This window comes from Callorhinus ursinus, unplaced genomic scaffold, assembly GCF_003265705.2.
Source record: "Callorhinus ursinus isolate GAN/ISIS: 27379988/994484 unplaced genomic scaffold, GSC_fseal_2.0 scaffold15, whole genome shotgun sequence".
Taxonomy (NCBI): Eukaryota; Metazoa; Chordata; class Mammalia; order Carnivora; family Otariidae; genus Callorhinus; species Callorhinus ursinus.
This window is the reverse complement of record NW_027397077.1, coordinates 13,728,794-13,753,559: the sequence shown is the minus strand read 5'-3', so window position 1 is coordinate 13,753,559 and position 24,766 is coordinate 13,728,794. Positions and strand designations below refer to the sequence as shown.

The window sequence follows — 24,766 nt, the reverse complement described above, 5'->3', positions numbered from 1 at the left end:
GAATGTTAGGGTGTGCAGGGGCAAGTGGCAGGTAGACATATCTTTGAAGAAAATAACCCGATTTAAAACATTTTATAATATTATTTTCTAGTAGATATATTAATATTTTTTCTGGGTACTTTTTTCCTATTACATCATGATGTGAAATATTTATGCTATGTCATCATTTTTAGGCCTTAATAATGATACCAAATAAAACTTACTTTTTCTTGGCTTATTACCTGGCCACCTCTCCCTTATTTCTTATAACGTGGAAGATCTTAACATAGGTAACAGAACCAGGGTGACATTAGCTGATGCTCTCTGTCCCCCTTTGATGCCTCCCAGGAATGCCAGTGGCCTGGGGGACAGAGATGTCTGGACTTGAGCTGTGGAGAGAGGAAACTTCAAGCGGGAGGCGTCTCCAGGTACTGGGGCCAATCCACAGTTGATTAATGCCTGTATAGTTATCAGGAGCTAACTGACTAAACTAATATTGATTGCCCATACTTAAATTTATACTTTTTTTTTTTACAAGATAAAGTATGTACATAGATAATCCTAGTAACTGTGGCATTTTGAGCAGTTTGAGATACTTAGCAGTGGTTATGTTTTTTTAAAAAAAATTTTTACCTAGGAAGTTTAACTGAAGTTTTAGAATTAAGTATGATTTTTTTTCTATTTTTTGATCTTAAGTACTCTGTGGACATTTTCATACCTATAGCATATAAAGATACATTACTTCTTTTTGAATATCGTATCTATTCCAAAATAAAACCCTGGACAGTCCTAAGAGGGCACATTAAAATGAAATTCTAGAATAGTTTGACAATCTAGTACAATCGGAGTTTTTAAAAGGCAGTCTTGATAGGTTATGTAGTTCTTACATCTTTTTAGCTTACTTAAATATATATAGCATACAAAAGCCCCTTCAATACACACACACAAACACACAGATGTATACACACGTGTTATATATATTTAAGGTACTCATATATATGGGTAAAATTTACCAACATTTTTTTCTATATTGTCATGCCGGTATTTTAAACCATAGGAAACCAAAGTCCAAAGGAACCACTGTGAAGTCTTTATGTAACAAAAAAATGAAATTTTGTATATTTGCTTTTGAGTTCATATTTTAATTTCAGGAAAGAAAAATCTGAAGGGCACGCACATAAAACTGAGTTTAGAGTCTAAGATAAAGCTATTACTACAGGCCACTAAATTGACCAGTATGATAACTCTGGTATAATTTACATGTAATGAGATTTTCATAAAATAAGGCTAAATAGGTTATAAGTTTGCCATTTCTACTTTAAAGGTAACAAGGTAAAATGGTCTCAAGGTGAAGCAAGGGAGATCTATGTACGCATGAAGAAGAATTACATATTATTAAAATTGAGTTGTTGAACTAATTTGAGGGTATATCCACTTATTGAAGAAATGTATTCTTAGTGTTTACTATACAGCAGAGACTATTCTAGGTATAAAGATAGAGTGGTGAACAAAACAGACCAGATTCTTGCCTTCATGAATTGTGGAAACAGGTTAATTTAGATAGGTCAGAACATGGGATACAAAGCAGAGTAAGTAGAATATTGGCTTTGGTGTCATTCTCTATTCCAGAAATGGTAGGTGGTTTTCATGTAATGTATCAGCTCTCTAGACCCTCCCCGTAGCCCCAGATTGAGAAGGATGATATGCCACATCCTAGCTAGTGGGGAAAGAGGGCTGATTGCCCAGTATGATCACTGCTAAGCGTGGAGTGGAGAATGGTGGCTTGTGTACTTTGGAATCAGACAGGCCCAAGTTCAAGCCCTACCTCTGGCACTTACTAAACAGGTAAACTTCAGAAGAGTTATTTAACTACTGTGAACTTGCCCCTTCTTCTGTAAAGGTAGGGAAAATTGACAAAATTGTTGTGAAAATAAAAACTCCGGAAGATGCTCATTAAGTATTAGTTCTCCCCATCTTTTTTCTTATTTTAGTTTTCTTACATATACAGAGGGGATACCACTACTGGCCTTGTCTATTATTGTGAGGACTAACTAAGTGAAAGAAATGTGTGAAACCACTTTAATACGGTTTATAATGTGATATTACTATATGCTATATCTGGAAATGAAAGATTATTGGGCTCTTGGGCAGCTGGGGAATGGGAAGAACTCATGAATTCTTCCAGAAGTGGGAAGTCATGGATCCTGACCTTAGCAACCCAACACTAACATAATTAGGTACTCTTTGTGTTGTTTTCTCCCCTTTTTGTTATCAGCCACTAACCTGCTGCTCTTAATCTCATTTCTTCTTTACATTCCCCAGAGAGTCTGGATTGGTCCACTTGAGTACTGGTGTTCTTTTGGGCAGAATTTTCACACCCAGTCACATCTAGGTAGTTTGTAGGCTGGCCTGTAGAGTTGCTGCCTTTGGGTCTGGTGTTTACTAGTGCTTATTCTGACAGGAGCTGTTCTGGCCTATTCTTGCTTCCTTTGCAGGGGCTATGGGGCAGGAGTTTCCCTCAGAAGGTGGCTGTGATCACTACAGGCACTAAACTGACCTGTCCCAAGAAAATGCAATGATTATTTAAGGGGATTGGAAGAAATTAGGATAGACTTTATGGTGGGAGATAGTCTTTGAGATTTCTTAAAACTATGGATAATTGTTTTCTCCTTTCAGTTTTTCTTTTAATAAGTAGCTGGTGATTCACGTTGCTTCTTAGAATCGATTGAAAATCATTATTTCTTGAGTAGCACCCAGCTGATAGATCAAATTCTCTTTAGATTTTAGGTTTCCAAAGAAAAGACTCAATAAGCTTTAAGTTATTAGTAATTCATTTGGTAAATTATTCTTGATAAACCAAGATTTCACCATTCTTTTAGAGGTAACTTTGACTCAGAAAATTTTTTTTCCCAATGTAAATCCCACTTAGTTCTCCCAGCTTCTCCCATGTGTCATTATTGAAGTTTGTGAACTATTTCTTAAAACTTTTGACCATAGCCAACTGGCACTAGAAGTACCTGCTAATGTCTATAATATATACCCAGTATATTTGTCTAACAAGATTTAATTCTTTTTTTTTCCAGGTAATTTATCCTCAACATTCCAAGCTTACTGATAAAGAAGTAAGTAAAAATATTGCTCCGTATAGTCTGCTATTATATTCTATTTGTCTTTATTGGTGTGTGTGTCAGCATATATAGCTTTTGTTTTCTTTTTCAGAAAACCAATATTTGCTATTTGTCTTTTCCAGATTCAAATTCAGGTAACTATTTTTCATGTGGTATTTTTGTTGAATTTTATACTAAGGATATTGGTTATACCTTAATATATGAAAATGGATTGAAATAGAATATTAGAATGCAGACTCAATTTCAGCCTAACAAATCGGTGATTGCGATTCTTAGTTTGATGATGTCAGTCATGTCTTTTTGGTTTTAGTTGGTTCAACTTTTAAATAACTTATGTTGCATCAAGGAGCAATAAACTGTTGCAATAGTGAAGAGATCGAAAACCAGCAACATTGGTATGTTTGGATTTATAGTAAGTAGTTTACTTTCAGTTCAGGATTTGGAAGCTTACCAAGAACTCTGTTAAAGCAGTGAGTTAAAAAAACACACATACACAACAGAGTGAATCTGGTTGTGAAGCGTGGCCATCAATTACTTGTAATAGTTTGTGTTAATATATGTAAAGCACTTGGAATAGTGGTTAGCATGTAAAAAGCAACATGTAAGTGTTTGCTATTATTACTAAGCTTGGTTTTGCTGGTCTTTTTCAAACTCTCCCTTTGTGTGGTCCTAAGTGTTGAAATCTTTCAGGTTACCCCTTATATTTCCCTTTCAAAACAGCTTTTCAGGCTTCTAGTGACCAGAACATTCCACATCTTAGACCACACACAGTTAGAACCCTATGAAGCAAAGGCACTCCAGTTCCCTTTCCTTTTGTGGTTACTTCTAATATCCTGTTATTTTAGTTTAGTTAACCTGATTTGGGAGATTTGACATTTTATTTTTTAAAGTATTTTCTCCTTACCTTATAAATGCTTCCAGAGTTCTTTCCTATACATTTGCAACTCAGCTTTCAGGAATTATGTAAAAAAGAAATGGTGTCTTGGTTTAAAAAAAAAAAAAAAGCCTTTGAGAGATCCCAGTAGGGCTTTTATTCTAACCTGGAATTATTGAAATCTCTTAGTATGTTTTCCTATTAATGAAATAATGATAGAGAGGTCCTATAGGATCATTCCTCATTTCCTTACAAAGTCCACACATGTAGTTCTGAATATAGTGAGTGTTGGATTGGACTTCAAGGACTCAGAGTAAGCTGAGTTGTAATGCATTACAGGATGAACTGATTTTACGTGATTGGAGGCACGGTGGATTACGCTGAACACTTCTCTTTCAGATCACAGCTGGTTTTCATGGCTTTTTTTCACCTCTCTGCATGATCTTCAAGGCTAAGAAGCTAATTACATGGTGTTTGGATAGCCTTGTTTATTTTTAGTTTTGTAGTCAGTCTCTCCCTGTGTCCCTTTTTGTTAGAAGTGTAATCCATGTAAATCAGAATTTGTTTAGTATTTTATGCACTTGAGTGACCTACAGATGTTTTGTAATGCCTTCCTTATAAGCTGCACATCAAATGAAGTAGGGTTTGTTTTACTTTAAGAATGGTGGATACTTAGAAATAAAATTGACAAAAGGTCTTAAAAACAGACATCTTGCCATCTTAGGAGATGAACATTAATCTAGACAGCAATAGGCTGTGAGTTTTATATGTACTTGAGAGTGCTAGTCTCAGTTGTGATTATCCAGTTTGTTTCACTTATATATTTATGAAATGCATGTTGGGATTCCTGTGCCAACTTTGAAGTGGATTTAACTTTTCCCAAAATATCTGTTATTGTTATGGAAGGAAATCCAGGTACGTAGAGCAGTCTTTAGGAAAGAATCATAATCTAGGTTTTGTTTCCATGGTGCACGCTTTAAAAAAGTAAAACAAGATTTAGACTCTCTGGTATACAGATAAAGAAGAATGCTTTTGGGATTCCCAGTGCAATGATTTGCCAATCCTCCATTTCCTCCACCTGCTATCCACACAGACCTTTAGATCCTGTGACTTTCCTAACAAATTTTGTTTGGTTTGTTTTTAGGTTTCAATATCTTGTTGTATTTGAGTGACTTTTATCTTTAGGAGCCAAATTTTGGATTTTAAAAACAGATATATAGCATCTGGAAAATGCAAGGAATGCTGAGTTTTGTGAAAAGGAAGTAATAAAACTCCCGTGGCCGTAAATCCCTGTCCACCCACCCCATTCTCAGATCATGGGTACGCTGTGAGGACTTTCCATTGACCGGCTGTACCCACAAGCTGTACAGAATTGGTCAGGAAGATAGTTCACCAGGTCAAAAAGGCTTTAGCCATGTTAGCCTTGTCAACTGAGGTAAATGGTTCCTGTTTTATGTTTCAGGGGTCTGTCTCTTCACACACTGAAGGTTACTAAAGAAATACCAACTCCCTGACTGTTCTCCATCTTGACCTCGCCATTATCAGGATAGGAAAGGAGACATTATCGATTCGCAACCAGATTTTTTACATTTGCCATGCTGAAAATGATATCTAGGAAGGGCAAGGCAATCCTGATACCCTACAATCTCATCAAAATAAATCTGTATTGTTACTATGAGCCATTGCATTTTCCTGCTCTATCTTACTAAGTGTCTCAGAGAAATTAGTGTATACTTCTAGGTGGAATTTTCTTTCTTTCTTTTCTTTTGTAAAAAATATTTTAAGTTTTAAATTTTAATTCCAGTACAGTTAACATACACCATAGTATTAGTTGCAGGTGTACAATATAGTGATTCAACAATTCTGTACTTTACTCATTGCTTATCATAAGTGTACTCTATAATCCCCATCACCTATTACACCTGTCTCTCTACCCACCTCCTCTCTGGTAACCATCAGTTTGTTCTCTATAGTCTGTTTCTTGATTTGTCTCTCTCCCTCTCTTTTTTCCCTTTGTTTTGCTTCTTAAATTCCACATGAGTGAAATCGTATGGTACTTGTCTTTCTCTGTCTTATTTCACTTAGCATTATACTCTTTAGATCCATCCATGTTGTTGCAAATGGCAAGATTTCATTCTTTTTTTATGGCTGAGTAATATTCCATTGTGTGTATATACATGTGCAAGATGCGGTATGTGTGTGTGTGTGTGTGTGTACCCACCATATCCTCATTATCCATTCATCTGTTGATGGACACTTGGGCTGCTTCCATATTTGGCTATTATAAATAATGCTGCAGTGAACATAAGGGTGCATATATCCTTTTGAATTAGTGTTTTTGTATTCTTTGGGTAAATACCCAGTAGTGTGATTTCTAGGCTGTAGGGTAGTTCTATGTTTAATTTTTTGAGGAACTCCATACTGTTTACCACAGTGGTTGCACCAGTTTGCGTTCTCACCAACAGTGTAGGAGGGTTCCTTTTTCTCTACATCCTCACCATTACTTGTTGTTTCTTGTGTTTTTGATTTTAGCCATTCTGACAGGTGTGAGGTGATATTGTGGTTTTGATTTGCATTTCCCTGATGATGAATGATGTTGAGTGTTTTTTCGTGTCGGCTCTTTTTTTTTTTTAAACAATACTTAAATGTCTTCTAAGGGAAAAATTGAATCATCAACATATACATCTTTTTTTTTTAAGATTTTATTTATTTATTTGAGAGAGAGAATGAGAGACAGAGAGCACAAAAGGGAAAAGGGTCAGAGGGTCAGAGGGAGAAGCAGACCCCCTGCCGAGCAGGGAGCCTGATGCGGGACTCGATCCCGGGACTCCAGGATCATGACCTGAGCCGAAGGCAGTTGCTTAACCAACTGAGCCACCCAGGCGCCCCAGCATATACATCTCTTGAACTAAAACAATGCTAGAAGTATTTTCCATTATCTCAGTTTCACGTGTTTTCCTTATTTTTAAACTACTGTAACAAGTAAAGAAACTGACTTCACCTATCCAGTCCCCTGTGTTTCTTTCCTCCACCACCAAAGAAATATTAATTTCTATGATTACATTTGGGTTTATATAGAGTTGCTTTTTAACAACTTAAACATATCAGGTTTCTGCTTCCTTTGTTAAGAACTTCATGTGCTAAGGAAATATGAGTGCTTCTTTGTGTAATAGTAAGTAATAAAATCTTGAGCACATTTCATACTTAGTTTAATCTTATTAGTTCTAAATGTAATAACCAGGAAGAATTTCAGTGACAAGCTACTTAATGTGTCTTTTACTTTTTAAGACTCTTCATGGTTTTTTGTAATTATTGCCAGACAGTTTAGGTAAAGTTTACATGTTTTAAGAGGTTTGCTAGAAGTGATTAATGTTTAAAAACTTTATTAACCAAAAACTTTTTAAATTAAATTAAAATGATGAAAATAGTGAATCTATTACTGGGGGACTTCCTGATTCTGCTATATTATGTCTTTTAAAAGAAACTTCTCATTGTGAAATGTAAAACACATACAAGGTCTAGAAATGGAACATTGTCAGCACCTTAGAAGCCCCCTCATGTCCCCTCCTAAGCACTATTTCCCACCTCCTCCAAATGCAACCACAATTCTGATTCTTAGTGATACGTGTCTTGCTTTTCTTTATACTTTTATCACCCAACCATGCATCCCTAAACTCTGTAGTTTAGTTTTGCCTGCTTAAAAATAGATGTATATGTCTGTGTGTGTGTGTGTGTGTGTGTGTGTGTGTGTGTGTGTGTATAAATGGATTTGAACAGTATATGTTCTTTTGTATTTGGCTTCTTTTTCTCATTATTATGTTTGTGAGTCAACATTACATGCAAACAGTTTAAAAATTTTTTTAATTAAATGGGGGAAATAGGAGTAGGAAAAATAGTAAAGAGACCTAGGAGTTAAGGTGTGTGTTTTGCTAATGGCTTTACCTCTAACCAGCAAAGATGGCTTTGGACAAGTCACTCGAACTCTCAGGATCTCCTATTTTTCTCTAAAACATGATAAAATGGGTTTAAACAATTCATAGGACCTTTTTGGCTCTAACATTTGATGAATCTGGATAAAGAAATGTTATACTATGCTATTCTTAATTACTTTCATTTTTGTTTTCATTAGGTTGTCTTGGAGATACCCAGTTTTGTTTTAGATTTCGACAATCTTCTGGGAGGAGAGTGTCACTGCATTGTCTCCTGGATCATTATGACAAAGATTTACCAGTTTACTTAAAGGTTGGAAAAGTGGTAATAGAAAAATGTCCATGTGAGAGGAAACTTTAGAACTCAGCTACCTCTTACAGCATTCAGAAATATTTTGGTTTTGTCTTATTACTATATTACACTGCTCGATTTCCTAAGTGAGTCCATTTTATAAGGATTCAGCATGTGAAAGAAACGGACTTTATAAAGTTACTGTTCTTGAAACACATAATGCTGTTTTGAAGTATAGAAATTGATTAGAATGTTGAGGTGATTTTCCTTCAATTTTTAATAACTCTTTGTTTAGATGTGGAGTTGGGGTGGTACCATACCAGTAAATATCACTGAAGTTGAAGATTCCCTACTTTATGATAGAATTATAGTTGTCTCATTTTGATTTTTTTAATGAGTTTGTTTTACAGTTATTATTTATTAAAGACAATTTTAGTAATTCAGATGATTTCAGAGGTAGGTCTCTGTTTCGTATTCCACATTTCCATCTCTAACTGCATGAGGAACATTTCCATCTGGATGTCCTTTCAGCACATCCAGTATAACATCATTTGCCTGAAATCAGCATTTACAGTTAACCTCCCTGGTTCCATTAATGACAGGAACCCTCTCCCAGTTAGCAAAGATATTACCTTCGAAATGTTTTATAGCCATCTACTCCTTTCCACGACCTTTTGATATTGGTATTGACATATTCTTTCAACTGTTAATAATAGCTACTATTTATTGGAGCTTGTTATGTTCCAGGCACTGTATTAATAAGCATGTGTTATCTCATTAATCCTCCTTACAGTGTTCTGAGAGAGTTCCTTGTGCAAATAAGGGAATTGAGGGCTGTTGAGGATAAGAAATTTGCCCAAAGATATCTCATCTTTTGTGGGTTTTTTTTGATGTAATGTATTTTACACAATGTTGCTAGCTAAAGTATACATATATATTATATAAAAATAAATATAAAATGACTATGTTGCTTAATGAATAAAGAGCTAATGGTAGTACTATTTCCTCATCCTCACCTTTTGGGCCTTCCAGATTAAGACCTTTACCTTTCCAATTTCCAACTTTATCTCCTTTCTATACAGATGCCATATTTTAGCCAAACTGAACTATGTGCTTTTTCCTGAGGTGGCTTGTATTTTTCTGTCTCTCCTTGTTTTTGCTCAAACTCCTGGCTCTCTAAACTTGGAATGTCTTTGTCTTTGTTTAAATCATATCCATCCTTCAATGCCCAATTTAAAAACAGCTGCCTCCATGAAATCTTTACTGATCCCCATAGACAGAGGTAATCTCTTCCCTCTTGGCCTCCTTTTAACACTTTGGGCTTTCTATATACCCGCCTGGAGCTTTGTTTTTATCCCTCTTTAGATTATGAGCTCCTTCAGGAACTGTATCTGAAGCATCTTTTAACTTCTCTAACACAATGCCTTGTTCAAAGTAGGTGGTCAATAAATATTTGAGCAAAGAGTAACAATCCAATTAGGAACTGGGTCAAAGTTTATTTCATTAGGATACAAAAACTTTTTATGTTTTTTGGAATGTAGTCACTTTCAAATTATATTTTGATAAACATTTCAATGTTTCATTTTTATTAGGTAAAAATAGAACTGGCTTTGTAAGATTCAGATAGGCACTTAAGTCCTTTTTCTCTCTCTCTTGAAATTTTACATTAGGATACCTCATTTTATTAAGACTGACCCCTAACTCATACTTGTAGGCACAGTTAAAATATATATATATATATATACAGCATTGGGGGAAACAGAATTTTGTTTCCTGACTTCCATTAACTAGTACAAATATGAATAAAGAACACAAGCTGAGTAAATTATAGTGGGAAAAATCTGACTTCAGTACTTTAGGTATAATTATTTCCCCACTGGGCAAGCTAGCAGGTTTATATCTGCCAGTTACTGTCATGATTATTTGTGTTGGTGGAAAAGCATAACAAGCTCTTTGTGTATACCTCATATTTCAGTTTAGGTTTAAAAAGGAGCATGATGATAATAATAAAGCATGGCAATATGTATTTTTTTTTTATTTGTCACTTCTTTCATAGAAGGATCCTGCTTATTTTTACGGATATGTGTATTTCCGACAAGTTCGAGATAAAAGTCTAAAAAGAGGCTACTTCCAGAAGGTAAATTTCTTATACACTAAGGGAAAATATTTTTATATTGTGGCTAGAAAAATAGAAACTGTAAGGATGAATAGTCTTTAAAGTCTTTGATACTTTTTCTTTAAACATACTACAACTTACATTTTATTTTTGTGTTTTTAGATTCTAGACACCTGTCCCTAGATTTCCTTTTTTTTAAAAGATTTATTTATTTATTAGAGAGAGAGAGCATGAGAGGGGGGAGGGTCAGAGGGAGAAGCAGACTTCCTGCTGAGCAGGAAGCCCGATGCAGGACTTGATCCTGGGACTCCAGGATCATGACCTGAGCTGAAGACAGTCGCTTAATGAACTGAGCCACCCAGGCACCCTATCCCTAGATTTTTAACTAGTGTTGAATTTTGCCTTTCTGCTATCTCTGTGCTACATTCCTGTCAGTAAATTATAGATATTGTTTGAAACTATCAAAAGCCAGAAGAATCTGCTTAATTTTCACATTTTGTAATAAGGGAAAGGATAAACAGATGATGGTAGTATTGTTACAACTAATAAAAGCCTGCAGTATCTTTTTTAAACCGATAAGAGTCAGTAAATATACTTTAGCAACATCTTAGTCATTACTGTTTCCACTCTAAATGTACAATCATTTTATTTTCTTAAAAAAAAATTAGGGGCACCTGGCTGGCTCAGTCAGAAGAGCACACAACTCCTGATCTTGGGGTTATTAGTTCAAGCCCCATGTTGGGTGTAGAGATTACTTAAATAAATAAACTTTTAATAAATTTTCTAATCACCATCTTAAAAAATATTGGTTCAGATTTAATCCCAACTAATAGGAACACGCCTTTACCTTTTGTAACTAGAATGTGCCTTGACTACTACTTGATATTGGATGGAAAAGTAAAAAGTAGTTTTCAAGAAAAATAGATTAAAAAAGATTGGTATAATCCTTATCTGAAGTGATCCAACTATAAAGTCACAATTTCTTTTTTTTTTTAGATTTAATTAATTAATTTATTTATGAGAGCCGGGGGCGGGGGAGCATGCAGTAGGGGAGAAGCAGAGGGAGAAGGACAAGCAGACTCCATGCTGAGCGCAGAACCTGATGCGGGGCTCAATCCCAGGACCCTGAGATCAGGACCTGAGCTGAAATCAAGAGTTGGATGCTTAACTGACAGAGCCACCCAGGCACCCCAAGTCACAGTTTCTAAGTATGTGGCTATCACTATTGAAAACTAAAATACAACAGTCATAGGTCTTAGTTTGAAAGAGCATCATAATTTGCTCTTTCTGTATTAGAAAGAGTTCATCTGGCTAATTCCTGATACTGTTTTGCTAATGACAATAGTAGCGAGGCCTTGGAAATTATCCATGACATTTGTCTACTGATAGGAAATTCTTTTTCCTGAAGAGCAGGAGAATTTGTGACTATGCTATGCCTTTATGCTCTTAAGCTGTAATAAAGTGAAACTTTTTTGCATTCTGCAACTGTAGTTTTATGTAGTTTTTCTTTTAACCATCTACTGCAAAAGCTTTATTTCAAAATCCACACTTTTTGCTGAATTTAGCTTGTTAATAATTGATTATGTAAGAAATGACAAGTTTAAGTTATAATCATTAGGAAAATAAAAAGACATATTTCTTTTTTCTCTCCAGTCCTTGGTTTTGATCAGCAAACTACCTTATATTCATTTTTTTCACACTGTGCTCAAACAGATAGCACCAGAATATTTTGAAAAGAGTGAACCTTATTTGGAAGCAGGTAAGTTAAACTTTGTGTGAGTTAGATACCTTTAAGAAGGAGTTTTAAAAATTTTACTGGAAATGGCTGATAAGTATAAAGTTGACTTTCTAAAAAAAATTAGTTAAGAATTTTAAGGGCTATATGGTAGGAGAGAGATGTAAAACTCTTCTGCACCTTTACCTACGAACACCAAAGACCGTATCTTTTATTATCTCCTTTTGCAACATAGATGATGCCTATTTATTAGGGTAATAATAAACAAATATGGAGTTGGCAGCTCTGCTTCTCAGAGTACTATTTAAACAGAAATCTTTATGTCAGTACAGAGGCCTCTACCAGGTGGTATGCTTTTGTAGCTAATTTTACTAGTAATAAGTGAATAGGAAAACTCCTTTTAAACCTATCATTTTGTTGCTTTCAAAAAATTTATGAACCAGTTTATATCCTAGAATACAGGTATATTTCTGGGAAATGTAAGATATTTTCACTACTTTCAACTTTTCTTTTACCTTTTATCTTCCACCTTTCTAGTATATTTGTCCTGCTGTATAGAAAGTGGAGTTCTAATTTCTAATGTTTTATTTTTCATATTTTAATATTTGAACTTATAATAAGGAAATATTTTATTTTTTCAGCTTGTAATGATGTTGACCGATGGCCTGCCCCAGTGCCAGGGAAGACATTACACCTGCCTATTATGGGGGTTGTAATGAAGGTAATACCTTTTATTTCATTTGTCTCCTTTTCTAAGGAACTCTAGGAAGTTCATAGATGAGTTTTACTTTTTAACTTCCTGATGATGTCCAGTCCCATTACTGCTTTCACTTGTATGTGAGGAGTTACAGAGATATCACAGTTCCTCCTGCTGCACAGAGCCATTAGTCACACAACTCCAGGGGCCACGTGTCCCATTTCATCCTGTAGAGTTTGCACAGAGGTGTCGTTCTTACATAATACATGTGAACGTAAATGCCACCTTCTAGACTTCTGCAACTCTGTGGCCCTCCAGAGATGGGTGGAATATTTTGTAGAATTGAGTATGAATTAGTAAAAATTAAAAGAAATTAGGAAAGTCATTGGGTCTTAGGTTTAAATGATCTTAATGTGTGATGTCAGACCAAACATGTCCATCCCAGGGTATTGTGCTCTATTCACTTTTCCTTTCTTTTCTTTTCCTTTCCTTTCTTTTCCTTAATGAGTTAACATTTTGCTTGCAGGCTTTGTGTGAATGTTCTCTAAATGCTTTTGCAATTCATTTTCAAGTTGGACTTATTTTTGGCAATGCTCTGTTTTTAGATGTACTCATTTCTGTAGAATGTGTTCTGTTTTTTTCCCTGGGAGATCATCAAAATAGTACTCGTAGTTCTGGGTTGAAAGTTCTCATGGTTTCCTGTTAGATTTATCCCATAGTTTGTCAAGCTTGAGAGGGTGTGTTTGGGCGTGTGTGTATTAATGAAGCAAAGATTGGAACAATAAACAGGAAGCAGTATGAAGCTGATGCCCTTTTTCTGTTTTCCAGCACATTTGCTTCTCAGTGGGTTAGTGATTTCCACGTGTATGGGAATAGAGAAACCTTGGTTCACTTACCTTCTGCTGTCACTAAAGATAAATGAGACTGTAGTTTTTAAATCTGATGTAAATACTTTGTTTTTGTGGCTTTTTAGCCTTGCTGAGTGCACATTTTTAGTGGTAAGAGTGTTTCTGATCCTTTTTGTAATGGGACTCACAAATTATATAAAAGACATTCTTTTGTAGCCAAAGTTAATTTCTTCTCTTTCTCTTTAAGGTACGGATTCCCACATGTCATGACAAGCCTGGGACAACTCAAATAGCACAGTTAACTCAGCAGGTAGTGTAGTACTGTGGTAGAATAATCCAGCATATATAGTCTTTTTAACCGAATTCTTAAACTAGCAAATGCAGAGTTTCTTGGGTTTATGATATATTTCTGAATATTACTGAAATACCCCATTAAATAATTTTGTAATGAATTGATAATAAACTTTCTAATGTTTCTCAGATTGTTTTTCTTGTTATGTGGTAGAGACTAGAGAACTCAGAATTTATAATGTAGCTGTGAAGACTAGGGGAAAATACATAAAACCTCTTAATTTCTTAGAAGAGTGGTCAACAGACTTTTCTTTGTAGGAAACGCAGTCAAAAGGATTCTGTAGTTATGATTGTCTTTCATTTCCACCAAAGCTACATCTGTTCATGGGTGGGGTTGAAGTTTTTATTTGAACTATTTTAACTGGTGTATTTGCACTCCCATTGTTTGAATTGAATTAAAATGGAAAGCAGTAGGAAAACTAATTTTGCCTGTTATGTTATGGTAGTATTTCATGCAGTCATGAATTAATCTAACATCTGCCTATTAGGTTAATGCTTTATCCAAGATATCTGTCGTCCTTGATCTTCTGTGTTAGGGGAGATTGGTAAGACCCATTCTCTTTGTGGCTCCTTCTGGAGGAAGAGAATCTTAAAAGATAGGGCAACATAGTTTATTGATCACAAGATAGATATATAAAAAATCAATTTCTGTAAATTTTAGTGACATCTGTATTTTTTCTTTTTTATCTCAGGCAGACACACATATATCTGTTATTTTACCTACTGTTCATGAGGTGGATCTTTTCAGGTAAATTTTATTAACTGCCTTTACTCTTTTGCTTTGTGATATTGTTTTAAAGAATTTATTTATTTATTTGACAGAGAGACAGTGAGAGAGGGAACATAAGCAGGGGGAGTGGGAGAGGGAGAAGCAGGCTTCCCGCCGAGCAGGGAGCCCGATGCGGGGCTCAATCCCGGGACCCTGGGATCATGACCTGAGCTGAAGGCAGACGCTTAACGACTGAGCCACCCAGGCGCCCCTGTGATATTGTTTTAAATTTCTTTAGGAAATGAATGTTCTTAAATGTGGAAAAAACAGGAAGAAAAAAAAGGAGGGGAAAAAAACTGGAAGAAAATAGTCATTATGTTTCACATATTATTATAAATCAATGGTTCATCCCTGACTATATATTATGAGCTTTGACAGGGAAATTTGGGTATGGATTGGGTATTACATGGTAGAAACAAATTATTTTTTGTTTGGTGTGAGAATGCTGTTGTAATCATGTAAGAAAATGGACTTACTTTTTAGAGATGTATTTTTAAGTATTTTGAGATGAAATGTCATGAGGTTTGTATTTTATTTTAAAATACTTCAGAAGTGCCTGGCTAGTTCAGTTGGTAGAAACTAAGACTCTTATATTACTTCAGTAAGAAAAAAATTAACGAAGTAAAAATGATAAAATATTTTCAACTCCAGATGATATATAAATGGGGGTTCTTACACTATTGTCTTTATTTTTCTGTATGTTTGAAACTTTTCAAAATGCAAAATAAAAAAAGGGAGAAGGAATCTAACACTTAGAAAAGGAAATGTACCAGTGCCTGTGCCTTACCCAGAGCAACTATATAGAAATCTCTGGACTGGTGCCCAACTTCCAGCTCCTAGGTGGTTCTGATGTGTAACCCAGCTTGAGAAACCACTGCTGTTGCCGAGCAGTTATTAAATAGTAATACATTGCAATCGGGAGTCATGTAAAATTCTTAGAATGGGTTTTTTGGTTTGATTTTTGTGTGCGTGTGACCTTTAAACTGCATGGACTATTGCTTCAAAGAGTGATTTGTTTTATATGCTTGATTTGTTTTATACACTTGGCCCTAGTATAGCCCACAATCCCACTTCTAGGAATATACCCCAATAAATATGAAAGCACATATCCACACAAGGACCTGTATGCAAATGTTTATAGCAGCTCTATTCATAGCAGCCTAAAACTGGAAACAATGCAAAGGTCCGTAAACTGGTAAATGGATAAACAAATTGTGATCCATGCATATGCATGGAGTACCACTTAGCAATTTAAAAAAAGTGCACTATTGATACAGTCAGCAACATGGGTGACTCAGAAGCATTATGCTTAGTGAAAGGAGCCATATTTTAGAGAGCTACTTACTGAGTAATTCCATTTATATGATATTCTGGAAAAGAGGCAGACATCAGATCAGTGGTTGCCTGGGGGTGGGAGAGGGAAGTCACCTACAAACAGGATGAAGGAAATTTTGGAGTGATGGAAGTGTTCTAAGTCTTTGTTAAGTGTGAATTTTACTGTATGTAAATTATAAATCTTACTTAAAAACAAATGACTTTCTTTTAAAAATTAGATATTGTAGCATTCTTAGAATGAAAAGGGAGAGTGAACGTCCCCCAGATAAATGAATAGTTATCACAGGAAAAATATACAAAGAAGGATGCATACTATTTATACCTTTTTTTTTTTAGAGAGAGAGAGAGAGCGCGCACCTGCACGGGAGTGGGTGGAAGGGGGCAGAGGGGGAGGGAGAGAGAGAATCTTAAGCCAGCTCCACGAGTGTCGTAGAGCACCACATAGGGCCCTATCTTAGGACCCTGAGATCATGACCTGAGCTGAAACCAAGAGTCAGTCCCTTTAACTGTCTGAGCCACCCAGGCGCCCCTACTATTTATACTTTTGATACTTAGTTCATTTAGGAATAAATTAAATAATATGCATAAGTTAATATAGAATTTGATTACTAGACATGTTTTCTTTTGAACTGCTGGGTCCAAATCTTAATGCTTTTCAGTTTATTATCAGTTATCTGTGCTTTTGTGGTAATTAATTATTCCTACCACTAACACTTTTTATTAGCATGTGTCTTTTCTCCTGATTATGAATGACATCTTCTTGTTTTTAAAGTAGGACAAGTGAGGGGTACCTGGATGGCTCCCGCTCAGGTCATGATCTCAGTCAGGGTCGTGAGATTGAGCCCGGTGTCCAGCTCTGCGCTCAGCAAGGAGTCTGCTTGAGATTCTCTCCCTCCTTTTCCCTCTGCTCCTCCCCCTCACTCTCGCATGCACACATGCACGCTCTCTCTCTCAAATAAATAAAATCTTTTAAAAAGTGGAACAAGTGAATTTGTTGTTTTTTTTCATTCTTGTTGCTCAGGAGGTGAAAAAACTGAAAGTCGGACAATAATAGGCTCACACAGATAGTGCTGTGCCAAGCATTTAATATCTGACCCTCAGATTAGTGACAGCACTCTTCATTTTGTGTGTGGAGAGCTTACATTGTACATTTTTCGTGTGAATAAAAGTTTAAATGTTTATCACTTATATTGAAGGTGATATTTTTATGCCAACAGTGAGCTTGAGAGGAAAGGACTGAGACCTGGAAAGATGTTTGAAGCTGAGTGGCAGAAATGCAGTTGAGCGTGGGGGCTTGTCTCCCTCCTTGTACCACGTCAAGTCTTGTTAAGCTACCACTGGTCCATGGACCCTGACTTCGGTGTCAGCTCTCTTGATCACACAGTCTTCTCATTCAGTTTTTTTTTTTTAAAGATTTTTTTTTTTTTTTAATTCATTTGAGACACAGAGATACAGAGAGAGAGCATGAGCAGGGGGAGAGGCAGAGGGAGAGGGAGAAGCAGGCTCCCTGCTGAGCCAGGAGCCCGATGTGGGGCTCGATCCCGGGACCCTGGGATCATGACCTGAGCCGAAAGCAGATGCTCAACCATCTGAGCCACCCAGGCGCCCCATCTCATTCAGTTTTTAAGTTGGGCTTACAATTGAGGGACAGCTTTTTGTTGAAAGAAACACATTCTCTTGCCTAGAGTCCAGGACGTTTTACCTGATGATACTTGCTGTTGGTTCCTCACACGGCAAGAGGCATATCAGTTATGTGTCATCATGTTCCTCCTTGCCCCCTTCTTGATAATGAAGCCATCTTGGCTTTCTGCCCCATTGGCAGAGTGGATAACAGCTATGAGTCTGTGTTTCAAAGACTGTAAAAGTCTCTTGCTACATAAAATGTGTCTGATACTCATTGATACGTGTTGGTTTCTTGTAGGTTGTTGTTTTTTTTTAAGATTTTATTTATTTATTTGACAGAGACATAGAGAGCGAGCACAGATAGGCAGAGCGGCAGGGAGAGGGAGAAGCAGGCTCTCCACTGAGCAGGGAGCCTGACGCGGGACTCGATCCCAGGACCCTGGGATCATGACCTGAGCCGAAGGCAGACGCTTAACCGACTGAGCCACCCAGGTGCCCCAGTTTCTTTTAGCTTTTAAGATTATAACAACATGCTATGTCTTTGGAAAAGTTTGAAACCTTTAGTTATTTACTTGTCTAGTTATCTATTTATATATGTATCTATTTATTCATCTATTTATTTATTTGGAGTAAGTTTCTAATTTTTCCAGGGAATGACTCTTTTGAGGGGGCGGCAGTGGAGCTTAGCATAAAGCATAGCACTCCAGAATGGGGATATGAGAGTAGTGCTAAAAAAATACCCTATAATTTCCCTACCCTCATTTTAGTAATTTTATACTGCAGGTAATTAGATGCCTATCACCAATATTTATTAAAGTTAGAACTGGAGATAGGATTCCTTTCTTGAATATTTAATACTTACCTCCCCAATAAAACTAATTTTTGTAACAAATATTTCTAAAGTAATACAGGGGTTTCAGAGAATGCTTTGTCTTGTAACTGTACTTGGTGTCTCTTTATACCCTTACTGATTATATATTATAATACTGGTGAGAAAAAGCAATTTGCAGCTTTAATGCCTGAAGGGCACCCCAGTATTAAATATATACTTATGCACACTTGCCACTTTTTCTATAAATTTGTGATTGTTTAAAAATTTTATGTACATAAATATATATATAAATGTATATGTGTATGTATGCATATTATATGTAATTATATATATAAAAATTTGAAACAATCACTAATTTACAGAAAAAGAGTAAGTATGGTACAGAAAACTTTTTCCTTGTACCACCTGATAGTTGGAGACCTGATGTCTCATCATCTCTGAATACTTCAGTGTCTCTCTCCTACAAATAAAGGCACAATGCAGTCATCAAAATTGGGAAATTAACATTGATAAATTAATACCATTTAATTCAGATGTCACCAGTTGTCACAGACCATCTAGTTCAGAATTATCTGTTGCATTTACTTGTCATGCTTCTTCAGTCTCTCTCCTTCAGTGTGGAATAGATCCTCAGTCTTCTTTCACACACCTGAGCTTCTTGTGGATTACAAGACAGTTATTTTGCAGGAAATCCCTCAGTTTAGGTTTGTTTGGGATTTACTCAAGCTCTGTGTCTTTGGCAGGGAGGTAGCTTGCCTTGTTACTGAAGATGTTCACTTTGTGGTATTCTCCAAGCTTCTCAATGATAAACTACTTGTTTTCCTTTTGTGATTAAGTATTTTGTGGGGAGGCACTTTGAAACTATGTATATGAGTTATTTATTGCTGTGTAATAAATTACCCCAATACTGGGGTGCCTGGGTGGCTCAGTCGTTAAGCGTCTGCCTTCGGCTCAGGTCATGATCCCAGGGTTCTGGGATCGAGCCCTGCATCGGGCTCCCTGCTCTGCGGGAGGCCTGCTTCTCTCTCTCCCACTCCCCCTGCTTGTGTTCCCTCTCTCGCTGTGTCTCTCTCTGTCAAATAAATAAAATCTTTAAAAAAAAAAATTACCCCAATACTTTGAGAGAATATTTGAAAGAACAGATATTACTTCACACAGTTTCTGAGGGTTAGGAATCTGGGAACGTCTTAGCTAGATGGTTCTAGCTCTAGATCTCTTACGAAGTTGGAGTCAGGGTATCAGTCAGTTTTAGTCAGTTGGACAAGTGGGGCATGAGGGTCTTGACTGGGGCTGGAGGATCTGTTTCCCAAAAAGGCTTACTTACTTGGCTGCTGGCTGGAGGTCACAGTTCCTTGTGGTTGTTATCAGGAGGCCTCATTTCTAGTCATGTGGACCTGCCCATAGGGCAGCTTGAATGTTCCCACAGTATTCAGAGGTGATCTGAGACAAGACTGAAGTCACTATGTCTTTTATGACCCAACCTTCTAGGTTGCACAGTCCTTATTCTGTTCATTACATGTAAGCCATTAATCTAGCCTACAGCTAAGGGTGCGGGGGAGAATTAGGCTCCATGTTTTAAAGGAAGTATCAAACAATTTGTAGAAATATTTCAAAACATCATACTGTGTATATCTGTATGGACTGTTGGTTTCCTGTTTTATTCAACAGGTTATTAAAGTCTTATTATTCTCATTTGATGTTTCACTTGTCCCCAATTTGGCCAATGAGACTTGTCTCACTTCAAGTTGGCCTCTGTTTTTGTTTTTGTTTTTTTTAAAATACTCTTGTCATTCTTTAAAGACTTCCTTGTTTTCTTGTGTAAGATGTTCCAGGCTTTTCTTTTTTAATTAAAAAAAATTGATATTCACATACCATAATATCCATTCTTTCAAAGTATACAGTTCACAAAGTTGTGCATAAATACTCTCTAGTTCTAAAACATTTAATCACTTCAAAAAGTAACCCTGTTCCTAGTGGCATTTATTCCCCATTTCTTCTTTCCTCCCCAGCACCTGGGAGTCACTAATCTACTTTATATCGCTATAGATTTGCCTATTCTGGCCATACCATATAAATAGAATCATAAATTATGTGGCTTTTTGTGTCTACTTTCTTATACTTAGCATATCATTTTCATGGTTTATACATGTGGTAGCATGAGTCATTACTTCATTTTATTATGTTCCATTGTGTGGATATACCCCATTTTGTTTATCCATTAATTCACTGAAGGACATTCAGATGGTTTTTACTTTTTAGCTATTATGTGTAATGCTACTATGAATATTTGTATATAAGCCTTTGTATGGACATATGTTTTCAGTTCTCTTGGGTTTTAAAATTATCTTATATTTTTCCTTCTCTAGCCCTGGAACTGGCCATTTCTCCAAAAAGCCTTGGCTTTTTTTTTTAATGGAGAATAGGATTCAGAAGCCAAGATCTGGGCACTACTTGTGCTCATTGCTATTGGGATATCATTGATTTTAGGCCCTCTCAGTGGACAGAGCTAGGGAGTATAGAGTATATACATATTTGTAAAGGGATATGCATACATACATACTCATATATATATATATATATGTATATATATATATATATACACACATACACTTTTTGCTATATATTTGTATATACATATATATTAAAAACCATAAAGTCATGCCACTACCCCCAATTCCAGTCCTACAAGACAGGGTTCATTCTAGTTTTCTCCCTTTCTGTATTTGTATTTCTTTCTGAGAAACTACCTCCTATTATCCTTAATTAATTTATTTGATCAGTCCCTGTTAGTAACCAGTCTCTCATCTCTGCTTAAATCCTCTCCTCTGTGCAAATGACTTTCTTACCCCTTTTGGGCTTTGACACTCCATACCCAGCTGCCCTTCTTCATGGATACCTTCCTTAACTTTCTCAGGTTCTACTCCATGCTACACTGACCCCATGTGGTTACCCTCCTACCCCATTTAGGCTTCTATATTATACATTAGGCCCCCTCTCCATATGGGTGCCATCCTTACTTCGCTTGTGCTCTGGCTCCCAATGCTAGACTAACCCCCCACAGGAATGCCCTCCTTACCCTACTGTGCTCCTACACCTCTTTCCAGGCCACCTCTCCATGTGAACACCCTATTTCCCCTGCTCTTATGTCCCACCATGGACAGCTTCAATACACTCTGGCTCTGACACTCCACACCAGGCTGCCCCTCCAGGCCTCTCATACTTCTTGCCCTCTGTCACCCCAAACCAGATCACCTCCACACATGTACACCTTCTTTACCACATTTGGGTTCCAACAGCCCCCCAGGAAGCTACCTCCTCCATGTGGATATCTCACACAGGTCCTCACACCCCTCTCTCAGCCAACCATGTCTTCTTTCCCTCCTGGCAGAGATGCCTACCATGCACCATGTTCTGCTTTAGAATTGAATCATTTAGGAAAGAAAGAGGAGGAGGAGTTCCTTTGCCTTATCCTTGAACTGTTTATATTGTTTTGTTTTTGTTTTTTTCTTGCACTTCCTTCACATTTGTTTTCTTGCTTTTGAATTGTTAAAATTAACTCCCTAATTTCCATTTCACAAATCTGTTTTATGTTTTTGCATTTACGTGTTCTTTCTTCCTTCCTTCCTTTCTTCCTTCCTCTCTCTTTCTTGTGTGTGTATATGTTTTCAGCTAGGAAGATTGGTTATGATTTTTATAAGTAGATATTCTCTAACCTGCTAGGAAAAATCGTTACCCTAACAGGAGGAAATTACTAAATAAGTATATTACCAAATGTCTGAGGCTAAGTAATGTACCAGACTAATTCCAGGGCTACTATAAAAATACAGAGCATTTCTGTAAGGGAAGGATCTGCCCAGGAAATCATTCTGTTGTTTGGCATTAGATCTCCCCCTTGTGATTTGTTTTCATCATTTTTTAATCTTGAAAGCATTAGCTTTTATTTTATTTTTTTTTTAAGATTTTATTTATTTACTTGAAAGAGAGAGAGGGAGCATGAGCAGGGGAAGGGGCAGAGGGAGAGGGAGAAGCAGACTCCCTGCTGAGCAGGGAGCCTGATGTGGGACTCGATCCCAGGACGCTGGGATCATGACCTGAGCCGAAGGCAGACGCTTAATGACTGAACCACCCAGGCATCCCAAGCATTAGCTTTTAAATTAAGTACATCCAGTAAACATCCTTTGGAAAATTAATTTTTCTTGTTTTCTTTAAAATATTTAGAATAGAAATTCAAATGTAAGAAAGCAATATTGATGAAATAGGTCTACCATATGGTACAATTTAATAGCTATTTTATGTTTTTATTATATGTTAGCCATTTTATATGTCAGTATATTGCATTTAATTTTCTAAATTCGAATGAGTCACATTGGTATGTTTTTATATGGATAAAAGGGACTTATACATCACCATATTCTAAAGAATTTGTATGTCACAACGAGGTAGAAATAGCTGGAAGAATTTATATCAGTATGAAGTTTTTAGAACGATCATCTAAGAACTTAAAAAAACAGAGTTGGATAAATAACACTTCTGTATAAATACCTTTCAGGTGTTTCTGCCCGGTTTTCCTTCATAGTCAGATGCTTTGGGAGCTGGTCCTGTTGGGGGAGCCCCTCGTGGTCATGGCACCATCACCATCAGAGTCATCAGAGACTGTATTGGCACTTACTAAGTGAGTATGTTTGGTTCCTGACGGTGATGATTGCAGCATTTTTCCATCTGGGATAGGTTTGCACACTCGTTGCGTTGACCCACACAACCCCCTTCCTTATAAGAAGGCTGGGCTCATTATAGTACCGTTTCATGGATGAGAAAATTAATTCAGCCTCCACAAGGGCTAGAACCGTGTTTCGGTTTTTCTGAGCAACAAACATTCATTCGCTCAGCTGGCACCTGACAAATATGGGCTGCATGAATGGTCAGAGTCTTGTAAAAGATACATAACAAGAAAGTGAGAGTGCCAGCACTTCACCCCATCTTCTGCCCCAAGTCCAGCGTGCTTTCAGCACACCATTCCACATGATTATGCATTTCCATTTGTCTTTCTGGTTTCCTAAAATGAGTTTGCTCTTTATTGAAATAAATAAATAAATAATGCCATTGTGGGTATACTGTGTGTATTGATGTTTTATAGTTATTGAGTAGGGCCTTTAATTTTTTGTCCTTTGTTTTAAATGTTCTTCTTACTCCACAGCTGTATTTCTCCATTAAAGTACTTCAGCGACTTCCGACCTTATTTCACAATTCATGACAGTGAATTCAAAGAATATACTACTCGTACTCAAGCCCCGTGAGTAAACAAAACAACTATTATTGACCAAGTATTACCTGTATAACCAAATTATATAGAATTACATCTTGAACTTATTGGCATCTTGATTTTATAAAGGAAGGTTTGAGCAGCTGCTTGTAATACTTCCACATTTCAGTTGTCAATCTTACTTTCTTTGAATGATTTTATTTATTAGTGGAAGCTGTACTGTCATTAATAGCAATCTGACTATACTTTGAATTCTGTTTTCTTGCCCTACTTTCGGGCCTCTTACAGCATCAGTTATCTGTTATTGTTCTGGAACTTCCTTTTCCTTCTCCCTCTTCATTTCTTCCCCTTCCTCCTCTTCATTGAATTGGCATGGAAACATGAAAATTCTTCCCAATATGTCAAAGGGGAAAAAATTATCTTACCCTTTCCCTTTTAGCTCCTGCTCTATTGCTTACATTCTTTTCATAGCTAAATTTCTAGAATAACAACAACAACAAATCTCCATTTACTGTCTTTACTTCTTGGTTTTCTGGTTGCTTCTCAGTCCATGCAGGTTGATTTCTCCACTTCAGTGAAGTCATTCTTGGCCAGAGTCATCAAGACCCTCTCCCTGCCCGATCCCATAGGCACATTATTGCCCTAATTCTTTTGCCTTCCCTTTCTTATAACAATTTAAGCTGTTGAGCTTGAAAGCATTTTTTTAAAGATTTTATTTACTTTTGAGAGAGAGAGAGAGAGAGAGAGAGAGAGCGAGCCCATGAGTGGGGGGAGGGGCAGAAGGTGAAGCAGGCTCCCCATATGGGACTCGATCCCAGGAGCCTGGGATCGTGACCTGAGCCGAAGGCAGACACTTAACTGACTGAGCCACCCAGGCACCTGAGCTTGAAAGCATTTTAATCCTTGATGCCACTCTCACCTGGCTGTCTGGTGATGCATCTCAGTCTCCTGTGCAGAGACGTCTGTCTCTGCCAGCACTTTAAATGTTGGTGTTCTCC

General features: G+C 36.7%; 1 protein-coding gene and 1 long non-coding RNA gene across 4 annotated transcripts in view; one reads left to right on the top strand and one right to left on the bottom strand.

Annotated features, from left to right (window-relative positions):
• LOC141374201 (uncharacterized) overlaps positions 1–19,912 on the bottom strand; it is a 49,887-nt gene extending 29,975 nt beyond the window's left edge. The window contains exons 1-2 of the long non-coding RNA XR_012380908.1: positions 19,833–19,912; positions 16,064–16,146 (exon numbers count right to left, since the gene is read on the bottom strand). This is a non-coding gene — a long non-coding RNA (uncharacterized lncRNA). The remainder of the gene's footprint in view (positions 1–16,063; positions 16,147–19,832) is intronic.
• DENND6A (DENN domain containing 6A) overlaps positions 1–24,766 on the top strand; it is a 55,555-nt gene that overhangs the window by 11,299 nt on the left and 19,490 nt on the right. The window contains exons 2-12 of one of the 3 annotated variants that reach the window (XM_073901410.1): positions 328–407; positions 3,063–3,101; positions 3,199–3,241; positions 8,111–8,223; positions 10,259–10,339; positions 11,972–12,077; positions 12,695–12,774; positions 13,846–13,908; positions 14,642–14,697; positions 23,058–23,180; positions 23,703–23,798. In XM_073901410.1, coding sequence (XP_073757511.1) covers positions 330–407; positions 3,063–3,101; positions 3,199–3,241; positions 8,111–8,223; positions 10,259–10,339; positions 11,972–12,077; positions 12,695–12,774; positions 13,846–13,908; positions 14,642–14,697; positions 23,058–23,180; positions 23,703–23,798 — 878 coding nt within the window. In that variant the 5' untranslated portion in view covers positions 328–329. The remainder of the gene's footprint in view (positions 1–327; positions 408–3,062; positions 3,102–3,198; positions 3,242–8,110; positions 8,224–10,258; positions 10,340–11,971; positions 12,078–12,694; positions 12,775–13,845; positions 13,909–14,641; positions 14,698–23,057; positions 23,181–23,702; positions 23,799–24,766) is intronic. The other 2 variants (XM_025885142.2, XM_025885141.2) reach the window with 2 other exon arrangements.